This window comes from Motacilla alba, chromosome 22, assembly GCF_015832195.1.
Source record: "Motacilla alba alba isolate MOTALB_02 chromosome 22, Motacilla_alba_V1.0_pri, whole genome shotgun sequence".
Lineage (NCBI taxonomy): Eukaryota > Metazoa > Chordata > Aves > Passeriformes > Motacillidae > Motacilla > Motacilla alba.
In genome coordinates, this window is record NC_052037.1 from 231,687 (window position 1) to 251,242 (window position 19,556).

General features: G+C 63.0%; 2 protein-coding genes across 9 annotated transcripts in view; both read left to right on the forward strand.

Moving 5' to 3' along the window:
- PPP3CC (protein phosphatase 3 catalytic subunit gamma) overlaps positions 1-6,559 on the forward strand; it is a 46,819-nt gene extending 40,260 nt beyond the window's left edge. For 2 of the 6 annotated variants that reach the window (XM_038160289.1, XM_038160290.1), the window contains 4 exons: positions 101-182; positions 1,322-1,419; positions 4,273-4,344; positions 6,042-6,559. In XM_038160289.1, the coding sequence (XP_038016217.1) occupies positions 101-182; positions 1,322-1,419; positions 4,273-4,344; positions 6,042-6,202 (413 nt within the window). In that variant the 3' untranslated portion in view covers positions 6,203-6,559. The remainder of the gene's footprint in view (positions 1-100; positions 183-1,321; positions 1,420-4,272; positions 4,345-6,041) is intronic. The other 4 variants (XM_038160291.1, XM_038160292.1, XM_038160293.1 and 1 more) reach the window with 2 other exon arrangements.
- Positions 6,560-10,659: 4,100 nt separating this feature from the next.
- Positions 10,660-19,433, forward strand: SORBS3 (sorbin and SH3 domain containing 3). Of its 3 annotated transcripts, none has more exons than XM_038160278.1 (19): positions 10,660-10,984; positions 13,862-14,010; positions 14,099-14,204; positions 14,289-14,512; positions 14,584-14,647; positions 14,719-14,833; positions 14,908-14,992; positions 15,069-15,110; positions 15,203-15,289; positions 15,820-15,875; positions 17,047-17,165; positions 17,253-17,332; positions 17,416-17,462; positions 17,610-17,724; positions 17,798-17,923; positions 18,132-18,572; positions 18,656-18,735; positions 18,822-18,928; positions 19,015-19,433. In XM_038160278.1, exons 2-19 carry the CDS (start codon positions 13,903-13,905, stop codon positions 19,074-19,076), a joined length of 2,064 nt encoding a protein of 687 aa, XP_038016206.1. In that variant the 5' UTR covers positions 10,660-10,984; positions 13,862-13,902; the 3' UTR covers positions 19,077-19,433. The 3 variants fall into 3 exon arrangements, with proteins under 3 accessions (XP_038016206.1, XP_038016205.1, XP_038016204.1); XM_038160277.1 differs by lacking the exon at positions 10,660-10,984 and adding an exon at positions 11,020-11,594; XM_038160276.1 differs by lacking the exon at positions 10,660-10,984 and adding an exon at positions 11,714-12,699.
- Positions 19,434-19,556: the final 123 nt, after the last annotated feature.

A 19,556-nucleotide genomic window follows, 5' to 3' on the forward strand; every position in this document is an offset into this window, starting at 1 on the left:
ATAATTTCTTTTCCTGGAGTCAGGCAGGTGCTTCATCCTGACCTTCCCTGGAGACAGGAAGCCTCCAACGTGCTGCTCTTTGCTCTTTTCTCTCCCCAAGGTGGGACAACGGTGCGCAAGGAGATCATCAGGAACAAGATCAGAGCCATTGGGAAGATGGCACGGGTCTTCTCAGTTCTTCGGTGAGGACGGGCTGGGGACTGGGCTTAAACTGGGGACTGGGCTTAATTCAGGGACTGAGCTTAATTCGGGGACTGGGCTTAGTTTGGGGACTGGGCTTAATTCGGGGACTGGGCTTAAATTGGGAACTGGGCTTTGTTTGGAGACTGGGCTTAATTTGGGGACTGGGCTTAATTTGGGGACTGGGCTTAATTCGGGGACTGAGCTTAAACTGGGGACTGGGCTTAATTTAGGGACTGAGCTTAATTCAGGGACTGGGCTTAGTTTGGGGACTGGGCTTAATTGGGGACTGGGCTTAATTCGGGGACTGAGCTTAATTCGGGGACTGGGCTTAGTTTGGGGACTGGGCTTAATTGGGGACTGGGCTTAATTCGGGGACTGAGCTTAATTCAGGGACTGGGCTTAATTCGGGGACTGGGCTTAGTTTGGGGACTGGGCTTAAACTGTGGACTGGGCTTAATTCGGGGACTGGGCTTAGTTCAGAGCCTAGGTTTAGTTTGGGGTCTGGGCTTAAACTGCGGACTGGGCTTAAACTGGGTACTGAGTTTAATTTGGGGACTGGGCTTAAATTGGGAACTGGGCTTCATTTGGGGACTAGGCTTAAATTGGTGACTGACTTTAATTTGGGCACTGGGCTTAATTTGGGTTCTGAGTTTAATTTGGGGGCTGGGTGATGGGCAACACTGGTTAGGAAAACAAGAAGGGAAAAGCTTCATAAACCAGGTGGTTTTTCCCGACTCTTTCAGGGCACATTTTCCTGAAAGAAAGCTGTAGCCAGGCAGGGGTTGGTCTTTTCTCCCACGTAGCAAGTGTCAGAGGGGAGGGAACGATCTCAGGCTGCAGCAGGGGAGATTCAGGTTGGATATTCGGGGAAATTTCCGCGTGGAAAGGGTTGCCAGGTACTGGAATGGGCTGTCCAGGGCTGTGGTGGAGCCCCCATCGCTGAGGGGTTTAGCAGATGTGTGGATGTGGCACTTGGGGACGTGGGTAGTGGTGGTGCTGGGTTGATGGTTGGGCTTGGTGGCCTTAGAAGTCTTTTCCAGCCTTAATGGTCCCATGGCTCCATGATTCTCATGATCCATGAGTCCCACAACACCCAGCACTGCCCTGCTCAGTGTGTAACTGCTGCTGTTCCCTGCAGGGAGGAGAGCGAGAGCGTGCTGACCCTCAAAGGCCTGACCCCCACAGGTACCCTGCCCCTGGGAGTGCTCTCGGGGGGGAGGCAGACCCTGCAGACCGGTGAGTATCCCTGAGCCCCTGCTCTCCCCTGCCCCAAACCCCCTGGAGCAGCTCCCACGGGCGGCCTGGAGGGTGCCAGGGGACCCCAGGCAGGGCTCAGGCCCGTGGGGAGGAAGGATTGCCAAGCAGGAGTAAGCAGAGGTGTAGGTGGGGGTGTGGAGAGAAGCCAAGATGTCCCTGTGTACCCTCGAGGAAGAAAACCCACAGCACCCTGCCTAAAGCATGTTTAGTGCTTAATTGTTTGTTTCTGCAACGAGTTTTTATCCTTCATTTCCCTTCTAATGCTGCATGGTGCACATCCTCTGCCTCAGCTCGCTGTGCTGCTGCTGTGTGACAGCCTCTGTGTGAATGTGACAGTGACACGGCCTCTGTGTGAATGTGACAGTGACACAGCTGCTTGTTTGTTCTTCGTTCAACCAGACCCCTCCCGATCTGCCCCTGTCAAGTCATGAATCCCAAACAGGTGGAAGGTCCAGCCAAAGGAACGAGGTTCCTGCAGGGCTGGATGGTTCAGAAAAGTCTCCTCTCGGGTTTTGAGGTCGTTGTGGAGGTTCCTCCCCAAATTTGCTGCCTCCCTCAGCAGCTCAGGGAGCAGCACGGAGCAAAGGATCCGATCCTTCCCACTCTGGGGCAAAGAGGTTGGCTGGTGCTCAGGGAATGAGCTGGCCCAGGGGGAATCCTGTAATCCAGTGTGTTAATCCTCCCCTGCCATCGGCCTTTGAAGCCTGGCACCTCCCCAGCTTCCCCCTTCCCATGGGCACCGGGGATTTCCTGCAGCTCTCCCCGGGCTGGGGCTGGGGTTTGCCTGGATTAAAGAGTTCACGAGTCAGAAACGTGGAAATATCACTGCCTGCTCCCAGGGAGGATGCAGCATCACTCCCAAGCTCACGGATTTCTCTGCCCACAGAGGAGGATGGATATTTTTTCCCTTTTTTTATAGAAATCGTCACAGCCCCGTCGCCCCAGTTCTGGGAACAGAGCCTGAGTGGGAAGGTGGCTGTTGCAGCAGCTCTGTCCCTGTATCCCGACAGCACAGGCTCATGCCGTGACGTTCTCCAGCACCTTCCCCTCTCAGAGGGTTCTCTCAGGGGTACCAGGGATCTCCCCTCCCCCAAAATAAGCCTCTCCCCAGGACAGAACAAACAAGCTGGGCCTTTGCTGCTGCCTTACCTGCCCCGCCCGCCGCCTGCAGGCTCCCCCCGCTGCCCCCGGCATCTCCCGGCTTCTCCTGCCCTCCTCACCCCCCTTTCCCTGTCCTTGCCCTTCTCCCACCCTCCTTTCCCTGTCCTTGCCCTTTTCCCACCCCCCTTTCCCTGTCCTTGCCCTTTTCCCACTCTCCTTTCCCTGTCCCTGTCCTTTTCCCACTCTCCTTTCCCTGTCCTTCCCCCTTTTCCCACTCTCCCTGTCCTTCCCCTTCTCCCACTCTCCTTTCCCTGTCCTTCTCCCACTCTCCTTTCCCTGTCCCTGTCCTTTTCCCACTCTCCTTTCCCTGTCCTTCCCCTTTTCCCACTCTCCTTTCCCTGTCCTTCCCCTTCTTCCACTCTCCTTTCCCTGTCCTTCCCCTTTTCCCACCTCCCTTTCCCTGTCCTTCCCCCTTTTCCCACTCTCCTTTCCCTGTCCTTCCTCTTTTCCCACTCTCCTTTCCCTGTCCCTGTCCTTTTCCCACTCTCCTTTCCCTGTCCCTGTCCTTTTCCCACTCTCCTTTCCCTGTCCTTCCCCTTCTCCCACTCTCCTTTCCCTGTCCTTGCCCTTCTCCCACCCCCCTTTCCCTGTCCTGGCCCCTTTCCCTCCCCCTTTTCCCCATCCTCCCACCCTTTCCCGTTTCGCACATCCCTTCACACTCCCGGTGAATTTATGGGAGCCCCGTCTGCTGGGTGAGGAGGAGGGGGGGCCGCCCCCCTTTTGGGGTGCCTGTGCACCTCAAGAAAGGGAAGCAGGGCTGCAGCGAGGGGGGCCCTGCCCTCCTGAGCCTCTCCCCAGCCTCTCACAGCAGGGCTTGGCAAAATCAGCTGAACGGAGTCACGGAATCTGGGGCAGAGCTGTGCAGCCGCAGCTCCATCCTTCCTCCGTGGCCTCCCGAGCACCACGTGGCCTCTGCATTGTGTCCAGAGCGAAAAAAGCTGCAGTTTTGAGGCTAAAATCCAGAGAATCTGCTCAAGGGAAGGGCGTCCTTCCAGATGCTGAGGCAGGGCCTACCAAACCTTGGATGTTGCTGCAGGTTTAGGAAGGGGGACATGGCTCGGCTCAGTGGTGCCTGTTGCTTGGTAACACTTCCAGGAGCTGGAGCTGAAGCCAAGCTGGGTTTGGAGCCTGATTTTCTGTTACAACTCCAGCAGCCCAGTACCTGCTGCTTGTGCTTCCCTGGAAAACAGGCTGCCCCTCTCCTTCCCACTGCTCCAGAACATCCCCTGGGATCCCTTCTGTGCGTGGAGGGTGAATCCCACACATCTGATCATCTGAAGGTGGCCTGGAGCCACCAGCTGGGAGCAGACCAGCTTATCCGAGCTTGTCCCCGTCCAGTGCGCGCAGCAGGAAGCCCCCACTCTCCGCTCCTCTGCCCTTGCCTCAGACCCATGCAGAGGAAAGGAGACTCCCCCTGAGCCCTCGGGGGTCCCCTTCCCCCCTTCCTCTCCACCTCCTGTCACCTTTTTCTCCCCTCTCGCCACTCGTTTGGCATCACCGGGGCTGGGGGGCCGCGGGCTCTGCGTCGCAGCCATGATGTCGGATCACTCACTGTCACTCTGTTTTTGTTTCTTTTTTTTTTCTGTTTTTTTTGTTTTGTTTTGGTTTTTTGTTTTGTTTTTTTTTTTCCCTGTCTTCATTTCTGCATGCCACTGTTCTTCTGTATTGCAGCCACAGTAGAAGCGGTAGAGGCACGGGAAGGTATGGCTAGAACCCGGCGAGAGACTCAAATCATCTCCGTGTGTGCGTGCGCTCATTTTAAAGAGCTTTACCAGCCCTTAACGGAAGCTTTTTACTCTTGCATCACCAGAAGTGGGGGAGGACGAGGCCCTGCTGGGAAGGAAAAAATACCCAGGGGTTTGGTTCAAGGCTGTTTCAGCTTGAACAGTTTATTCCTTAGTGGAACACATTTATTTGGAGTTGCCAAAGCGGTTCCTGCTGCGGCAGCTCGAGACCTTGGGGTTGAGGTCCTGCGATCTGCCAGCACCGTCAAAACCCGTAGAAAAGAGGATTTTGTGGTGCTGGTGTAATCCCTGCCTTCCCCACAGGTAGGCCAAGGTGGAGAGGCAATTCTCTGCCCGTAGGGTGTAGGAATGACAGATCCATGAGGATTTTTCCTTGATGCCGAGCGGGGCCACGCAGCTCTACAGAGGCTTTGCTTACCAAGGGAAGTTGTTTGTAAGCCAGCCAGGTCCTTGTAAAAGATTTGGCACAGGCTCCTTTTCCTTAAATTCTCCGTAGCACAAAGGAGTTTCACATTTGGTCCGTGTCATCAGGGCCAGGGTGACGTGCTCGTCCCCGCGGTGATGGAACAGGGACATGAAATTCCTCAGTGGGATTCATCCCTCCCAGATCTGCCCGTGTGTCTCCTGGTCATGCAAGAATTTTGCCTTTGTGATCCAAGGACTAGCTGTTCCCTCTCCTGGTGTTGCAGTGTGTGGTTTGTGTCGGAGTTCAGAGCCTTGTGGTGGTGTCTTTGTTCTGTCGTTCTGGGTTTTGCCTTTTTTTTTTTAATTTTTGTTTTCTTTTTAATTGTTATTTTTTAGTGTCGTGTTTTTCAGCTTTGAAATTTTCCTGAGATTTCACTCTCTGGGGACAGCAAGCACTTGTCTGGTTTATCAAATTCCTCCTATTCTATTAAAAGAGGGGGAGGTTTGGGATATTGGAAGGAAATTCTTTCCTGTAAAGGTGGTGGATTGGAATTTCCAGAAAAGCTGTGGCTGCCCCATCCCTGGAAGTGTCCAAGATTGAACCCAGGATAATGTAACTGGATGATTTTAATCTCCCAACCCAAACCATTCCATGCTTCCACGAAAAGCTCTTAGGGAGCAGAGCAAATCCTGAACCTCCCTAAAAAGCCGAACCTTCTTTTAGGGAGCAGAGCAAATCCTAAACCTCTCTAAAAAGCTGAACCTCTTCTTAGGGAGCAGAGCAAATATTAACCCTCCCTAAAAAGCAGAACCTCCTCTTAGGGAGCAGAGCAAATCCTGAACCTCCCTAAAAAGCAGAACCTCTTAGGGAGCAGAGCAAATCCTAAACCTCCTCTTAGGGAGCAGAGCAAATCCTGAACCTCCCTAAAAAGCCGAACCTTCTCTTAGGGAGCAGAGCAAATCCTAAACCTCCTCTTAGGGAGCAGAGCAAATCCTGAACCTCCCTAAAAAGCTGAACCTCCTCTTAGGGAGCAGAGCAAATCCTAAACCTCCCTGAAAAGCAGAACCTCCTCTTAGGGAGCAGAGCAAATCCTGAACTTTGCTGCCAGCTGCTCCCGAACACGAGCTGGCAGCTCCAAAACCTCCCCCAAAGAATCCCCAAATCCAGCCGGGTGCTTTCTGTCCCCTCCACTTGTCCCCGTTGGTGTCTGGCGTGTGCTGGAGGGCTCCTCGGGGGGAGATCCGCGCCTCCTGCTGACAGCTCCTCCCTGTGCTCCCTTCTCCCTGCAGCCATCCGCGGCTTCTCCCCGCAGCACAAGATCCGCAGCTTCGAGGAGGCGCGGGGGCTGGACCGCATCAACGAGCGGATGCCGCCGCGCAAGGATTCGCTGCACTCGGACGGCCCCGTGAACTTGGTAACCTCGAACTCTGCGGACAAGAAACCCCAGTAACGCTGCGAGCGCCCGGAGCCGCGGCGCCAGAGGATCCAAAACTTCATGAATTTTATTTATTTATTATCGGGGTGGGGTGGGGGCAGGGGGAGAAACCAACTTCACCCGGAGGCACGTCCATAAATCCAGTCCGCATCCGTTCTGTAAGAAAGCGACCATTTTGTAATTTTTTTTTATTTATGTTCAATATATATAAAAATGTCCTTTTTTTTTTTTTTTTTTTTTTTTTTTGAGTTAGAAACCAATCCAACTGCTAGAGCATCCCGGGAGTGTTGTGCTGTCCAGCTGTCCTCCCCGAGAGGCCAAACCTCTGCCAGGGCGGGGTTGGATTAAAAAACAAAAATCAGTCAAACCAGGCAACTTGGGTCGTTGGCTTTGGCACAATTTGGAGTTAGCCTGAGCTTTCCAAAGCAGGTCCTTCCCTTCAGGATACGGTTGGGTTGGTTTTCCTTTACACACCTGTTTTCTTCCCAGTTTTTTCCTGTTGTTTTCTTCCACCTCTTGCCTACCTGCAGCTGCTGCTTTAGCAACCAGTTCCCTGGAAGGCAGATTGCTGGGATCCATCCCTCTTTCCCAAGGTGACAGCCAGGGGTAGCTCCAGAGGGCTCCAGGGTTGTTGTTAACACCAATCACGGCACCTTTTCCTTCAGGATTTCAGCTTTATCCCAAAGGAAAACAGGGAGAAGGTGGGGGAAGTGCTGCCCCTTGTTGTGGCTCTTCCTCTTGGAGCAGCCGGTTTGTGCAGTAGAATTCCCTTGGGAATCCCTCTGCTTCAGAGCAGAGGAATGATCTCTGCTGTCCGATGATCCTTGGGAAAGCTGCAGGGCCTGAGTTTTAAAGGAAAAGGGGGTGATTTACACCCTGGAGGCTGCAGCTCCCCCGCTCCCCCACCGCCACAGCTGCCCAGCCCACGGCACATTCCCTGCTCCCAGCTCTGCAATCAGCCCTTGCTGCGCAGTTTGGGGGACAGAGTGGTCCCCCCCAGTGTCACCTCCCTGCCCCCCGCGGGTGTGTGGCTTTGGGCATCGCCCCCCTTGGCTGTTCAGAGGAGCCACGGGCAGCTCAGCCCTTCCCAGCAGCTGGAGCAGGGGTGCTGCTGGCAGTTTGGGGTAAGGTGGTGATGCTGCTGGTCTGGGGAGATGTGGCTGGGTGCTGCTGACGGGGCAGCCCCTGGACTGGGCAGCAGGGAGGGCTTGGAAGGCAGAACCGAGCAGGACTGGCAGGAATTTTGGCAGGGTGTTCTGGACAGGGATCCTGGGGGTTCCCAGGGGACACCCCCTGGGTGGTGTCAGAGATTTTGGAGTGGGAGCTGAGCATTCTGTCACTCTGAGCATTCCTTCACTTCCACTGGGAGTGCTGGGGAAGGGTTTTGTGGGATTCCCGTTGGTCACTTCCCTGTGAGCTGTGAAGGGTTTTTGTGGGATTCCCGTTGGTCACCTCCCTGTGAGCTCTGAAGGGTTTTTGTGGGATTCCCGTTGGTCACTTCCCTGTGAACTCTGAGGGGTTTTTGTGGGATTCCCGTTGGTCACCTCCCTGTGAGCTCTGAAGGGTTTTTGTGGGATTCCCTGTGAGCTGTGAAGGGTTTTTGTGGGATTCCCGTTGGTCACTTCCCTGTGAGCTCTGAAGGGTTTTTGTGGGATTCCGTGTGAGCTGTGAGGGTTTTTGTGGGATTCCCGTTGGTCACTTCCCTGTGAACTCTGAAGGGTTTTTGTGGGATTCCGTGTGAGCTGTGAGGGTTTTGTGGGATTCCCGTTGGTCACTTCCCTTCCCAGCCGTGGCCATTGCCTGGAGCCGAGGCAGCAGCTCCTGGAGCAGCCCCTGTCCAGCTTTCCCTTTCCCCGTGCTCTCTGCTGGCAGGGCTGAGCCTCTCCCAGGGGATCTTTGCCAGGGCTTTCCCTGGATCTTGCCGTAAACAGCAACTTCCCAGGAAGCTTTCAGATTGTCTTAGGATCAGACGTCACCTAATCCCGCGGGGCTGTTTAGGATTCTGCGAGCAGACCGCTGGGTTTCCACACTTTGCAGTCACATGCCTCCACTTTCCCCTCTTTTTTTTTTTCTTCTTTTTTTCTTCTTTTGTGGTTGGTTTTTTCTTTTTTTTTTTTTCCCTTTGATCCCTTTGTTTTTTCCACGCCCACCGCTTTGCGAAAAGTGCGAGATGTTTGGAGCGAGCTTCTCTCCCCCCAGTCCGAGGAGTGGGGCCAAATTGCCTTTTGTCTGTGAGTATTTCTTTGTCCTTTCAGGGCCTCCTGTGAGCGCGGTGAGCCCGTGTGTGGTACCCGGGCACACGGAGCGTGCCCGGGGCTGCCCGTGCATGTTCGGGCGTGTTGTGCTGACCCAGGCTGGGATCTCACCCAAGCAGCCAGGTTTTAGTCGGGATATTTGGGATGGGAATTGCGGGACCCCGAGCCTGGCACCCCCCTGTTCCCAGCGTGGGGGGCTCAGCAGGGCCCGGCCCATCACACAGGGGGATTTGCTTTGCTGGCAGTTTGTCCCCCCACCCTCCTCTCCTGCTCTGGCATCACCGATTCCCCCTCCTCGAAATCCTTTTGGACCTTGTGCTTCGTAGTTTGGGGGCTCAGATCCAACCCCCTGATCCTTGGGGCTGGTGGAACTGCAGCTTCCCGGTGTCCCAGCCCTGGAAAAGGGCTGGATGTTCGTTGTCCTGGCCCTGGGGAAGGTGGCTAAGGGGTGGGAATTTGTCCCCCCTTATCCCTAGGGCTGGTGGGGCCGCGCCGTCCCAGCCCTGGAGATGGTGGCCGAGGGCAGGGTGTTGGTAGCCCCAGCCCCAGAGGTGGTGGCCAAGGGCTGGAAGTCGCCGCCGTGTCCCTGTGGCACCCACACGTGTGGCTGTCACCCTGCCAGGTCCCCTCTTCCCTCTGAAGCAGTTCCCGAGGGGGCGAGGAGCAGCGATGGGGCTCTGGGTGCTAATTACCCCCTCAATTAACGCCCCCTCTCCCTGCCCGGCTTCCCCTGCCACAGCCCCCAGCCGAGATCCCCCCTCCCCTCTTTTGGGGACAGCTTCGGGGCAGAATTCCCTGCCCCGATCCCCACCGCGGCAAACCAAAAAACGATCCAGAAACGCCCCCAAAGTCCCCCTTTTCCTCCTTTTCCCCCCCAAATCCGGCGCCTCGGGGCTGGCTTGTCTCTGACCCCTCCTCTCCGAGCTCCCGCCCGTCCCTTCCCCTCCCCGGCTGCCACCTGGAGCTTGGACAACCGGGATTGAGGGGAGCCCGCGGGCCCCGGGGGAGCCCCCCCGACCCGAGGGAGCCCCCAAATCCAGGGAAAGCCCCCACCTCCCCGCAGCCTGGGTTTTTTTGCATGTTCTAGCAAGGTGCATGTCCAAGGAGGGGAGTCGGCAATGGGGCGGGTGGTGGCTTGAGTTCAAACTTAATTTTCTTTTTGGGATTGGGAGAACCCCTCTGGCTGCCTCTGGCACAGATCCCACCTGGCCAGGGGAGCTGGCAGGGATGCAGATCCCACCAAACCTCGGCCAGGGAGGACCTGAAGCCCTCCAGGGGTGCAGTGATGGTGATTTTAGGGTTCTCGATGCTGAAGAATCATACGCCCGTTGCCTGGAGACTGCCTCCTTTTTAATTTTTATTTTTATTTCTTGCTTTTATTTTTTTTTTAGTTCTGTTGAAAGGAGAAAAAAAATGGTGAAAATGTTATTTATTGGCAGAAATTATTTAATATAATTTCTTTTTTTTTTTTTTTTTGTGAAACAAGGAATGAATTTGTTAGAACTGTCTCGATGTAAATCGGAGTCATCTTTAAGGAGGAAAAAAAAAAGAAAAAAAAAGTTAAAAATTGACACAGTCACTGCGCTCCACTGTGATTTTTTTGGGTGGCTGAGGGGGGTTCCTGTGCTGCCGGAAGGGAGGGTTTGGGGGGTTTTAGAGCCTCCCCAGGGCCGGGGCGGTGCCCAGACAGCATCTCCCAGCCCCCAGCACGGCGCACGCGGAGCTCCCGGCCGCGTCTGGAGAGCTCCCGGCTCCTGCTCCTCGTCCTCCCCTGGGTAAATAACGCGGTGCCACGGGGACAGCACGGGATGTGCCCGCTCTCGTTCCACCCCGGCTCCTTCCTTGTCACTTCTGGGGGTGTTCCTTCCACAGAGAGGATTCGGGGAGCGGCCCTGGGGTCGGGATCCATCTGGGTGGATCCGAAGGGTCACAGTTCCACGGGCCCTGCCCAGGGATCCCGGTCCTGCATCATTCCTGGGAAGCTGCTGTGGCTCCCACCTCTGCCTTCCACACCTGGGACCCGTCCCCTCACCCCAGGAGGAGCTCTGGAGGACTCCAGGCCATCATCCCAATGGCAGCAGGAATTCCTTGGGGAATTCAGCGCCCGCCTCGAGCTCAGCCCACCACGTGCTCCCTGTTTCCCACCTTTCCCGCTCCCAGCCGCCGGATGCACCCAGGGCACGCCCGGGCCAGGACGCTCCGGCTCTCCCACCCTTTTCCTGGGTGTTCCCACCCCAACTGGGGAGCCCCCAAGCCCCGGCACCGCTCGCAGACCCCGCGCTCGGTACCGGGGGGCTCCCGGCACATCCCTGCCCAGGGGGGAGCATCCCCGGGAGCATCCCCGGGCCCGGCCGCCCGTTCCCGGCTGGCATCGCCGCTGAGCAAACAGGAAACACTCGGCCTTTGTTAATCCCGGCCCGGGCTGCGCGTTAAATATTTATCTGCGAGCGGAGGCTGGTGCTGCAGCCGCGGGGAGGGAGGGACCGAGGCAGGGCCGGCGCCGGAGGCTCCGGGCACGGGGACGGGGCGTGCGGACCAGGAGGTGAGCGGGGCTGTGGCCGGGGGGTGTCGGCACCCCGAGGGGGGCTGGGGTGAAGGGCACTGCTCCTCGCATCGCCAGCGGCTGCTGCGACCTCGAGAGGTGTCGCTCGGTGGGCTGGAGGGGACCTGGAGGGGACGGTCACCCCCGGGCAGCAGGGATGGGCTCGGGGGTCCCCCGGCGGGGTTTAACCCTCCCCGGCCCTGCTGCCATCCCTGCCCTCGGCACGCCGGGATTTTCCAGCAGGATCAGCTCCCGTCCCCAGCCTGTGTCCTCGCCACGGTGTCCCCAGCTGGCACCAAGGAGCTGCCTCCTTCCCACGGCATTGGGGCGGGGGGGAGGACACCCTGTGTCCCCTGTGTCCCCGGTGTCCCCTGTGTCCTCGGTGTCCCCCGTGCTCGCCCCCGGGCTCAGGATCGCAGCCAGCCAGGGCTCCTGCCATCGTCCCCCTCGTCCCCAGCAGCAGGGGGCGGTGGCTTGGTGGGGACCGAGGGGTGGCAGCGAAGCCACCATCCCCCCGGGACTCACGTGGGAGCTCACGGGATGAGGAAGGGCTGGGGCAGCCCCGCTTTGGGGGTGTCAGCAGTTCAGGGGAGCAGGAAGTGGCCGGCGGGTGAGTGCTGGCTGCGGGCACTGCCCGAGGGGATGAGGGGGGACACGGGGCACGGCAGAGCAGGGCACGGGGGTGTTCCGTGGGGGAGCCGTGCCCGGATTCCTTAGGGATGGGCGGATGGAGGGGATGGAGGGGTGCAGTGGGGATGGGGGCTCAGCTCTGACCGTGCCCCACACCAGGGCTTGGGCGGGCACAGGAGCACAGATCCCACTCCCAGGAGCACAGATCCCACTCCCCACCTCGGCCCTCACCTCTCAGCATTTCCCTCCTCACCCTCTCCCAAAAATCCCCCTAAATCCCCTTCTCCATCGGATGGGGAACCGGTGACGCTGGAGGGGGTGAGGTGGGACACAGGCAGGGCACGGGGGTCTTACATGGGGGTCCCCAGTGCCCAAATCCCTGGGGGATGGAGAGATTGAAGGGATGGAGGGGATGGAGGAATGCAGGACATGGAGGGATGGAGGAACGGAGGGGACGGAGGGTCACCCGTGGGAAAGCGGGCACAGCGGGGACGGGGGCTCTGCTCTCCCCGTGCCCCCATCCCGGCGCTCGGAGGTCCAGAGGAGCACAGACCCCACTCCTCCCCTCAGTCCCGACCTCCACCCGGAATTCCCTCCCCATCCTTTCCCGAAAATCCCCCCGAGTGCCCGTCTCCATCTCGCCAGGGGGCCGGCGACGCCGGGCTCGCCCCGTTTCGTAAGCGGGGGCCGGGTGCGCGGGAACGCGTGCGCGGGGCGTGGGATGAGTTCAGCCTCTTGGCTCCATTCCCTGGATCCCATCCCTGGAAATGTCACTGGAAACTCTGAATGGGCCGGCCCCGCTCCAGAGCGGGGAGCGCCGGGGGGGCAGCGCACCCCGGGGGGGCCGGGGCACACGGGGACCCAGCGCCGGGCAGGACGGTGCCTCCCGACCCTCCCGGGGGATGCTCTTGGGGGGCCCTCCCCGCCAGCCCCCCGCGATGCGCTGAGGCCCCCCCGCTCCTTCTCCCGGCAAAGTTCGTGCCGGGGAGTTTTCCTCCCTGCCGCTCGCAGCTCCGTCCCGCTCGCCCCGGGGCTCCCCAAAATCCCGGTGCTGCCCGGGGGGCGCCGCTGGCACCGCCCAGGAGGTAAGAGCTGGCTGGGGGGGCCGGCGAGGAGGGGGGGCCCGAGGAGACCCCCAGGCACTGGTTTTGGGGGACACTCCAAAGGAGGAGAAGGATGGGGCCGAGCCCCGTGGGGGGCTGCGCTGGGAATGGAGGTTTTTGGGGTGCCCTGGGGGGATGGGAGCTGCACCCCACTTTCTGTGCCCCGGGGCACATCCTTCCCTGGTCCTCAGTTTCCCCACGGGGTGATTAACATTAATTACAACCCTGGGGCTGCCGAGCCTCCAGCGGTGTGGGAAACGGGGAGCCGAGGGGTCGCCAGCCCGATGTGGGGGTCCCACACACGCAGAGGGCACCGTTTGGGGCTGGGACCCCCCGGCACCCCCCAGGACGCCCCGTTTGAGGCGGGGTCTGGCACCTGCGAGCGCCGGGGCCGGGGTGGGGACGGACACGGGAGGGACGAGCCGGGGCACGGGTGTCCCCCAAAGGCCCGGGCGCTGCGCTCGCCTCCGGAGCCATCCCGGTGTCGGGAAGGGCTCGGGGGGTCCCGTCCCCCCCAGGTGCCCCCCGGCCGCTCCGCGGTGAGTCACAGCATCGCCCTCCCGGCGGGCGGAGCCGGGCTCGGCCGCGCGTTCCCGGCTCCTCGTCCCTCCGTCCCCTCTCCCTCCCTGTTTGCGCTGCAGGGCGGGGAAATATTTCTGCCCTGTCGTGTTCCCGGCCCTGGCAGCGCTCCCGGGCGGGCGACGCTGCTGCCGCCACGTGCCCGGGCGGGAGGGCAGCGCGCCGGGATGCCGGGCCGGTGGGAACGCGGCTCAGCCACCGCCCCGAGAGCTCCGGGCGTGCCCTTCCCGGAGAGCCCGGCGGGCCGGACCCATCCCGGCAGAGCCGGGCAGGGCGGGGGGCGGGTGGTCTGGAGCCGCATGGAGAAGGAGGTGGGGACCCGTGCCAGGGCTGGTTCGGAACAGGAACAGCCGCTTCCCCTGGCACCGCGAGGCTCCCTGAGCTGGGGACGCTGCCACCGCGTTGTCACCCCACACGCGGTGTCCCCCGTGCCTCCGAATAACAGGGGACGCTCCCAGCGGTGGGGCTGGGGCCCCTCCGAGCCCTCATCTCTCTGGCAAAGCCTGGAAATGCCCGGAAAACAGGGACGCGGGACGTCCCACGAGCACAGCTGCTTTTCCCACAGGGCACGGGCAGCCCCCGGGCACCATCCCGCCCTCCCCGGCCATGGCGGGCCGGCTCCTGCCCCCCGACACCAGCCCGGCCCTGGCTGTGGAGGACGTTCCCCGCCTCCACCCAGCTCTGCAGGTGTCCCCGCAGCACACGGTGACACGGGTGAGTGGGGCTGGCACACTCTGGGGGATTCGGGGGCCTGCACTCCCCCCATCCCGATCCTTTGTGCCAGCCCTTCCCTGTGCCACAGGTGCCCGTCATCCGCCACCGCGGCTCCAACACCCTCAACTTCCACTTCCACGACCCGGAGAGCCGCGGCACCGCCGAGAACAGCCAGGGAGCTCCCAAGAGCTCAGGTACAGAAAGCCCCGAGCATCCTGGGGACGCCGGGGGGCTCCCCCGAGCTGTGCCCACCTGAGCCATGCCCGCCTTGCCTGCAGTGAATGAGTGGTACCAGACCTGGCCAGCCAAGGAGGCCAAAGCCCCCAGCACCCAGGTGCCCGCCCACCCCACGCCCAGCCCCAGGGCTGCCCCCACCTGCCCACGGCCCCCGGGCTGGTCGGCGACCTGGACCAAGGACAGCAAGCGGCGGGAGAGGCGCTGGGTGAAGTACGATGGCATCGGGCCCGTGGACGAGACGGGGATGCCCCTGGCCTCACGCTCGGTGAGTGGGGGCGCGGGGCGGGGGGTGTCACCCCGCTGTCACCCCCTCACCACCCCAGTGTGTCCCCCCAGAGCGTCGACAGCCCCCGGGACTGGTACCGCAGCATGTTCCGGCAGATCCACCGCAAGCTGCCAGGTGAGCCCAGGTGCGCGGGTGTGGCACGGAGCGGGCACGGCTCGGCACCCGCTCACCTCCCCCACCCTCAGAGCCCGACTGGGACACCCATTCCTGCCCCACCACGGCGCCTCCGTCGCCCCCCAAGCCGCGGAGGAGGGGCTCGGCCCCGGCTGAGCCCCCCGGAATGCCCAACGGGATGGACTGGTGAGCCGGGCACGGGGACGCGGGTGCCCCCGGGGTGGGGGCTGCGGTGGCTGAACCCCTCCCGTCCTCCTCAGGACCCGCTGGGGCGCCACCGGTGCCACCGCCGAGCCCGGCAGCATTTTTGACTACGAACCAGGGAAATTCTCTCCGCGGGAGCAGGTAGGCAGCTCCTGGTGCACGGGACGGGGCGGCACCGCGGTGGGCACACCCCTGACCGGCCCCGTGCCCCTTGCAGAGCCCGGCAGCAGCGCGGCCGAAGCGGGCCCAGTCCATCGAGGTGAGGTGGCGCTGGCGGGCGGCGGGCAGGGGGTGGCGGCGGGGTCCCGGTGCCCGCGGGCAGTGCCAGCCTGGCCCGTCCTGCCCGTGCAGGTGCTGCTGGAGCAGGAGCTGGAGCAGCTCAGCGAGGCGCTGGACAAGGACATGAGGGACATGGAGACGCGCCGGACCCCCCGCCAGGTACCCCCAGGCCCCTCCTGCTGCCCCTTGGTCCCCCAGGGCACCCAGCTGTGGCAACATCCAGCTGTGGCAACATCCTGCTGTGGGTTCAGCCTTTGTGCAAAGCTGGGACGTGCACGTGGTGGGATGCACATCTGGATCAATGCTCGGAGGGCTGCATGCACATCTGGGTGCATGCACGGCTGGATGTGTGAACAACTGGATGCGTGAACAACTGGATGGATGTGTGCACGGCTGCAGCCCTGCACATCTGGATGCGGGTGAATGAGTGCACAGCGAGCTGCGCGCACATCTGGATGCGTGCACAACCCGGTGCCTGCCTGGCTGGCTCCGCGCACATCTGGACCCACGCACGGCTGCTCAGCAGCCTGGAGCCGTGGCCGTGGGGCTTTAGGACCCAGCCCGCCCGTCCGTCCGTCCGTCCGGCGGTTTATTGGCGCAGCCGAGCTGGACTCCTTCGCTTCCCGCCGAGACTCGGCCTCCTGGATGATTAATTTTTCTCTCCCACCCCCTCCCGCTCCTCCCGGCAGAGCCCGGCGGCTGCTCCCACCGCTCGCTCCCCTGCTCCGGCCTCCCCGGCTGCTCGGTGAGTTCAGCGGCCGCTCCCACCCCGCGCACCCCCAAATCCCCCTGCCCAGACCCCACTCGAGGCGAGGGACGGGACCCCGCTCCGGGGGTGGCGGGCTGGCCCCGCAGCGTCCCGCGGGTGGGAGCTCCCCGGCATCTCCCGCGGGATCCCGACGGAGCCCCCGCGGCGGCGCTGGCCCCCCGGTCCCCCCACGGCCCGGCACGGGTGGGAGCCGGCGCCGGGCCGGCTGCCCGGTGGGTGGGACGGGCCGCAGCGGGGCTGACCCTTTCCCCCGTCCCCGGAGCAGGGACGCCGTGTCCCGGCGTTTGGCTCCGTCCCAGGGGAGGTGACGGCGCTCGGATTCCCACCGCCGTGTCCCCGCGTCCCCACGGGCACAGGGAGGGGACAGCTGTGCCGGCGGGTGCCGGAGCCCCCCGGGATGGGGTGGGCACGCCGGGATGGGGTGGGCACGCCGGGGTGTGCCCACAGACCCCTCTGTGCCCCGGCAGCGGGAGGAAAACAAACAAACAAGCGCCTCCTCTTCCAGGACCTCCCGTAACCCCCAGGGGTGCACGGGGGGGTGGCTCCCCCTTCCCCAGCCCCTCCTCCGGCTTGGGGGGCGCATTTGGGCTCTTTAAGCGCCCCCCGGAGCGGGGTTATTCATTAGCCCTCCCCGGCGCTTCCTGCTCGGCGGCAGCGGGGCCGTGCTGCCGGCGCTGCCGGAAAACTTTGGACCTGTCCCGCTTGGCTGCCTCCGGGAGGAGCCCCTGGAGGGGTGGAGAGAGCACACCCGGGGCTCCTGGTTCTGGGGGACCCCGGCGTCCTCACATTGGGGTACCCAGTGGCTCTGGGCCGTGGGATCCCGGGGCCCTGGTTCTGGGGGACCCCAATATCCTGGTTCATGGAACCCAGGGGTCCTGGTCCTGGAGGAGCCCGAATTCCTGGTCTGTGGAACCCAGGGGTGCAGGGGTCTTGGTCCATGGGATGAAGGATCCTGAGGGTCCCCGATGTCCTGGTCCATGAGACCCAGGGGTCCTGGTCCTTGCAATTCACGGGACCCCCATGTCCTGCTCTGGGGGACACAGGGGTCCTGCCCCCCCAAGGGCAGCAGGGTCAGAGCAGGGGGGGCTCATGGCAGCAGGGCTGGATACGAGGCTCAGCCCTGCCCTGAGCCACTGTCACCCCTCAGGAGCCCCCTGTCACCCCACCACCGGCTGTGGAGCCCCCCTGCCACCCACCACTCACCTGCCGCCCCCGGCATGGAGCGGGGTGGGCTGGGGCTGGCCAGTGACCGGAGCCCTGGCAGAGGTGAGCCCCCCTTCAGCCCCCCTGAGCCCCCCAAGCCCTGCCACGGGGCACCCCAAGCACCCCGGCTGGTGACACCCCGCTGTTCAGACACCCTCAGGCCAGGGACCCTCCCCAGCTTGTCGGACCTGGGGGACCCCGTGGAGGCCGTCAAGAGGGAGGAGAAGAAGGTGAGGCTGGGATGGTCCCATGTGGGGTTTGGGGTGGCTGGGCCTGGGGGTGGCTCCCTGTAACCTCTCCTCTCTCTCCCCAGATGAAAGCTGCTCGCCTCAAGTTCAACTTCCAAGCTGAGTCTCCCAAGTAAGCGCCGGGGTCCCTCCTGGGGTCCCACTGCATCCCTCGGGTGACAGATGGGGACTGGGGGAGCCCCGGCATGTGGGGTGGCCCTGCCAGCCGAGCCGGGCACGGGTCTGTGCCCCCGCACAGGCGTGACAGTGTCCCTTGCAGGGAGCTGACGCTGCAGAAGGGGGACATCGTCTACATCCATAAGGAGGTGGACAGGAACTGGCTGGAGGGGGAGCACCACGGCCGCGTGGGCATCTTCCCCTCCAACTACGTGGAGGTGAGCCCGGGCCGTGAGGGGCAGCGGGGCCGGGGGGTCCTGGCGCTGCCCCTCACCCGCGTGTCCCCCCCAGATCCTGCCGCCCACGGAGGTGCCCAAGCCCATCAAGGCTCCCACGCTCCAGGTGCTGGAATACGGCGAGGCGCTGGCGCTCTACAACTTCCGAGGGGATCTGCACGTGGAGCTCTCCTTCCGCAAGGTACCGCGGCTCCGTGCTGTGCCATGCCGGGCTGTTCCGGGCCATCCCGTGCCGTTCCGTGCCGCTCGGTGCTGTGCCATGCCGGGCTGTTCCGGGCCATCCCGTGCCGTTCCGTGCCGCTCGGTGCTGTGCCATGCCGGGCTGTTCCGGGCCATCCCGGGCCGTTCCGTGCCGCTCCGTGCTGACCCGCCCTCTGCTCCCGCGGCAGGGCGAGCGGATCTGCCTGGTGCGGCGGGTGAACGAGAACTGGTATGAGGGGCGGATCTCGGGCACCAGCCGCCAGGGCATCTTCCCCGCCACCTACGTCCAGGTGCTGAAGGAGCCGCGGGTCAAAACCACCGCCGAGGACATCTCCTCCTCTCCCGGCCCTGCCAGCCCCCGGCCCGCGGCCGGATCCCCGTCCCTGCAGCGCTCGCCCGGGCCCCGCATCCCCCAGGCTCCCACCGGCTCCCCCCGGGAAGCGAAGCGGGGTCCCGGGGTGGCGGGCGGGCGCCCGTCCTCTCCGCGCCACCTCGGTGCCACCTTCCCTCCCTCCCCAAAGCTGCCCCACGCTGGCACCCCCAGCCCCTTGGTGGCCTCTGCCAGCCCCCCACACCCTGCGGCCGCCCACCCCCAGGAGCCCCGGCGTCCTGCCTGGACCCCCGAGCAGGTGAGTGCCCCCCCGCCCTGGCATCGTGCCCGGCACCGCTGGGGCTGCGGGTGCCGCCCTGAACCCACCGTGTCTCCCCACAGCGCCCGACCCCGGCGGCACAAACCAGCGCCCGGCCCGAGCCCGCCCCGTCCTACAACGGCTCCGAAATCCGGTGGACTCCGTAAGCGGGGCCAGGAGCGTCCCCGGGGCGCGGTGTCCCCACGAGGGACCCGCGGGGAGGGGCTCTGCCCATGCTCTGTCTCGCAGGTACCGGGCGCTGTACCAGTACCGGCCCCAGAACGCCGACGAGCTGGAGCTGCTGGAAGGGGACCGCGTGGATGTCATGCAGCAGTGCGACGACGGCTGGTTCGTGGGTGCGTGGCCACCGCCTTGGGGACAGGGACGAGGACAAGGTGCCACCCTCACCCCTCACCGCCTCTCCGCGTCTTTATCCCCACAGGAGTGTCCAGGAGGACGCAGAAATTCGGCACTTTCCCCGGGAATTACGTGGCGCCGGTGTGACCCGCGGCCGTGGGGACCCCGGGGGGAGGAGCGGGGCCGGGGGCTTCCCCCTGTCCCGCCTCGGCCACGCCGTGTCCCCGCCGTGTCCCCGCACGGGGATGAAGCGCCTCCAGCTCCCTCCCGCCCCTATGGGGCTGCTTCTAACAGGGACGAATCCCCCCAGCGCGGGGTGTCTCCCCCGCCCCAGTGCCTTAACCCGCCCCCTCCTCACCGCTGCCCGGTGCCGGCGCCCCGGGGGTCGCCCCGGGGGTCTGCGCGGTGCCGGGCCTGACCATGACGGCCGTGCCCCGGGATGTGGGTGCGTGTCCGGGAGTCGCCTTCGCTTCTTTTCCGTCATTAAAGCTCAGCTCGGCCCGACTCTGAGAGTGCCGGGATTGGGGAGGAGCCGGTCCCGGGACACGTCCCTCCGGAGCCGTGGGCGGGGAGCGGCGGCAGGAGCTGCGTGGGGCCGCGGGGATCCCCCCACGCCCACGGGCGGGC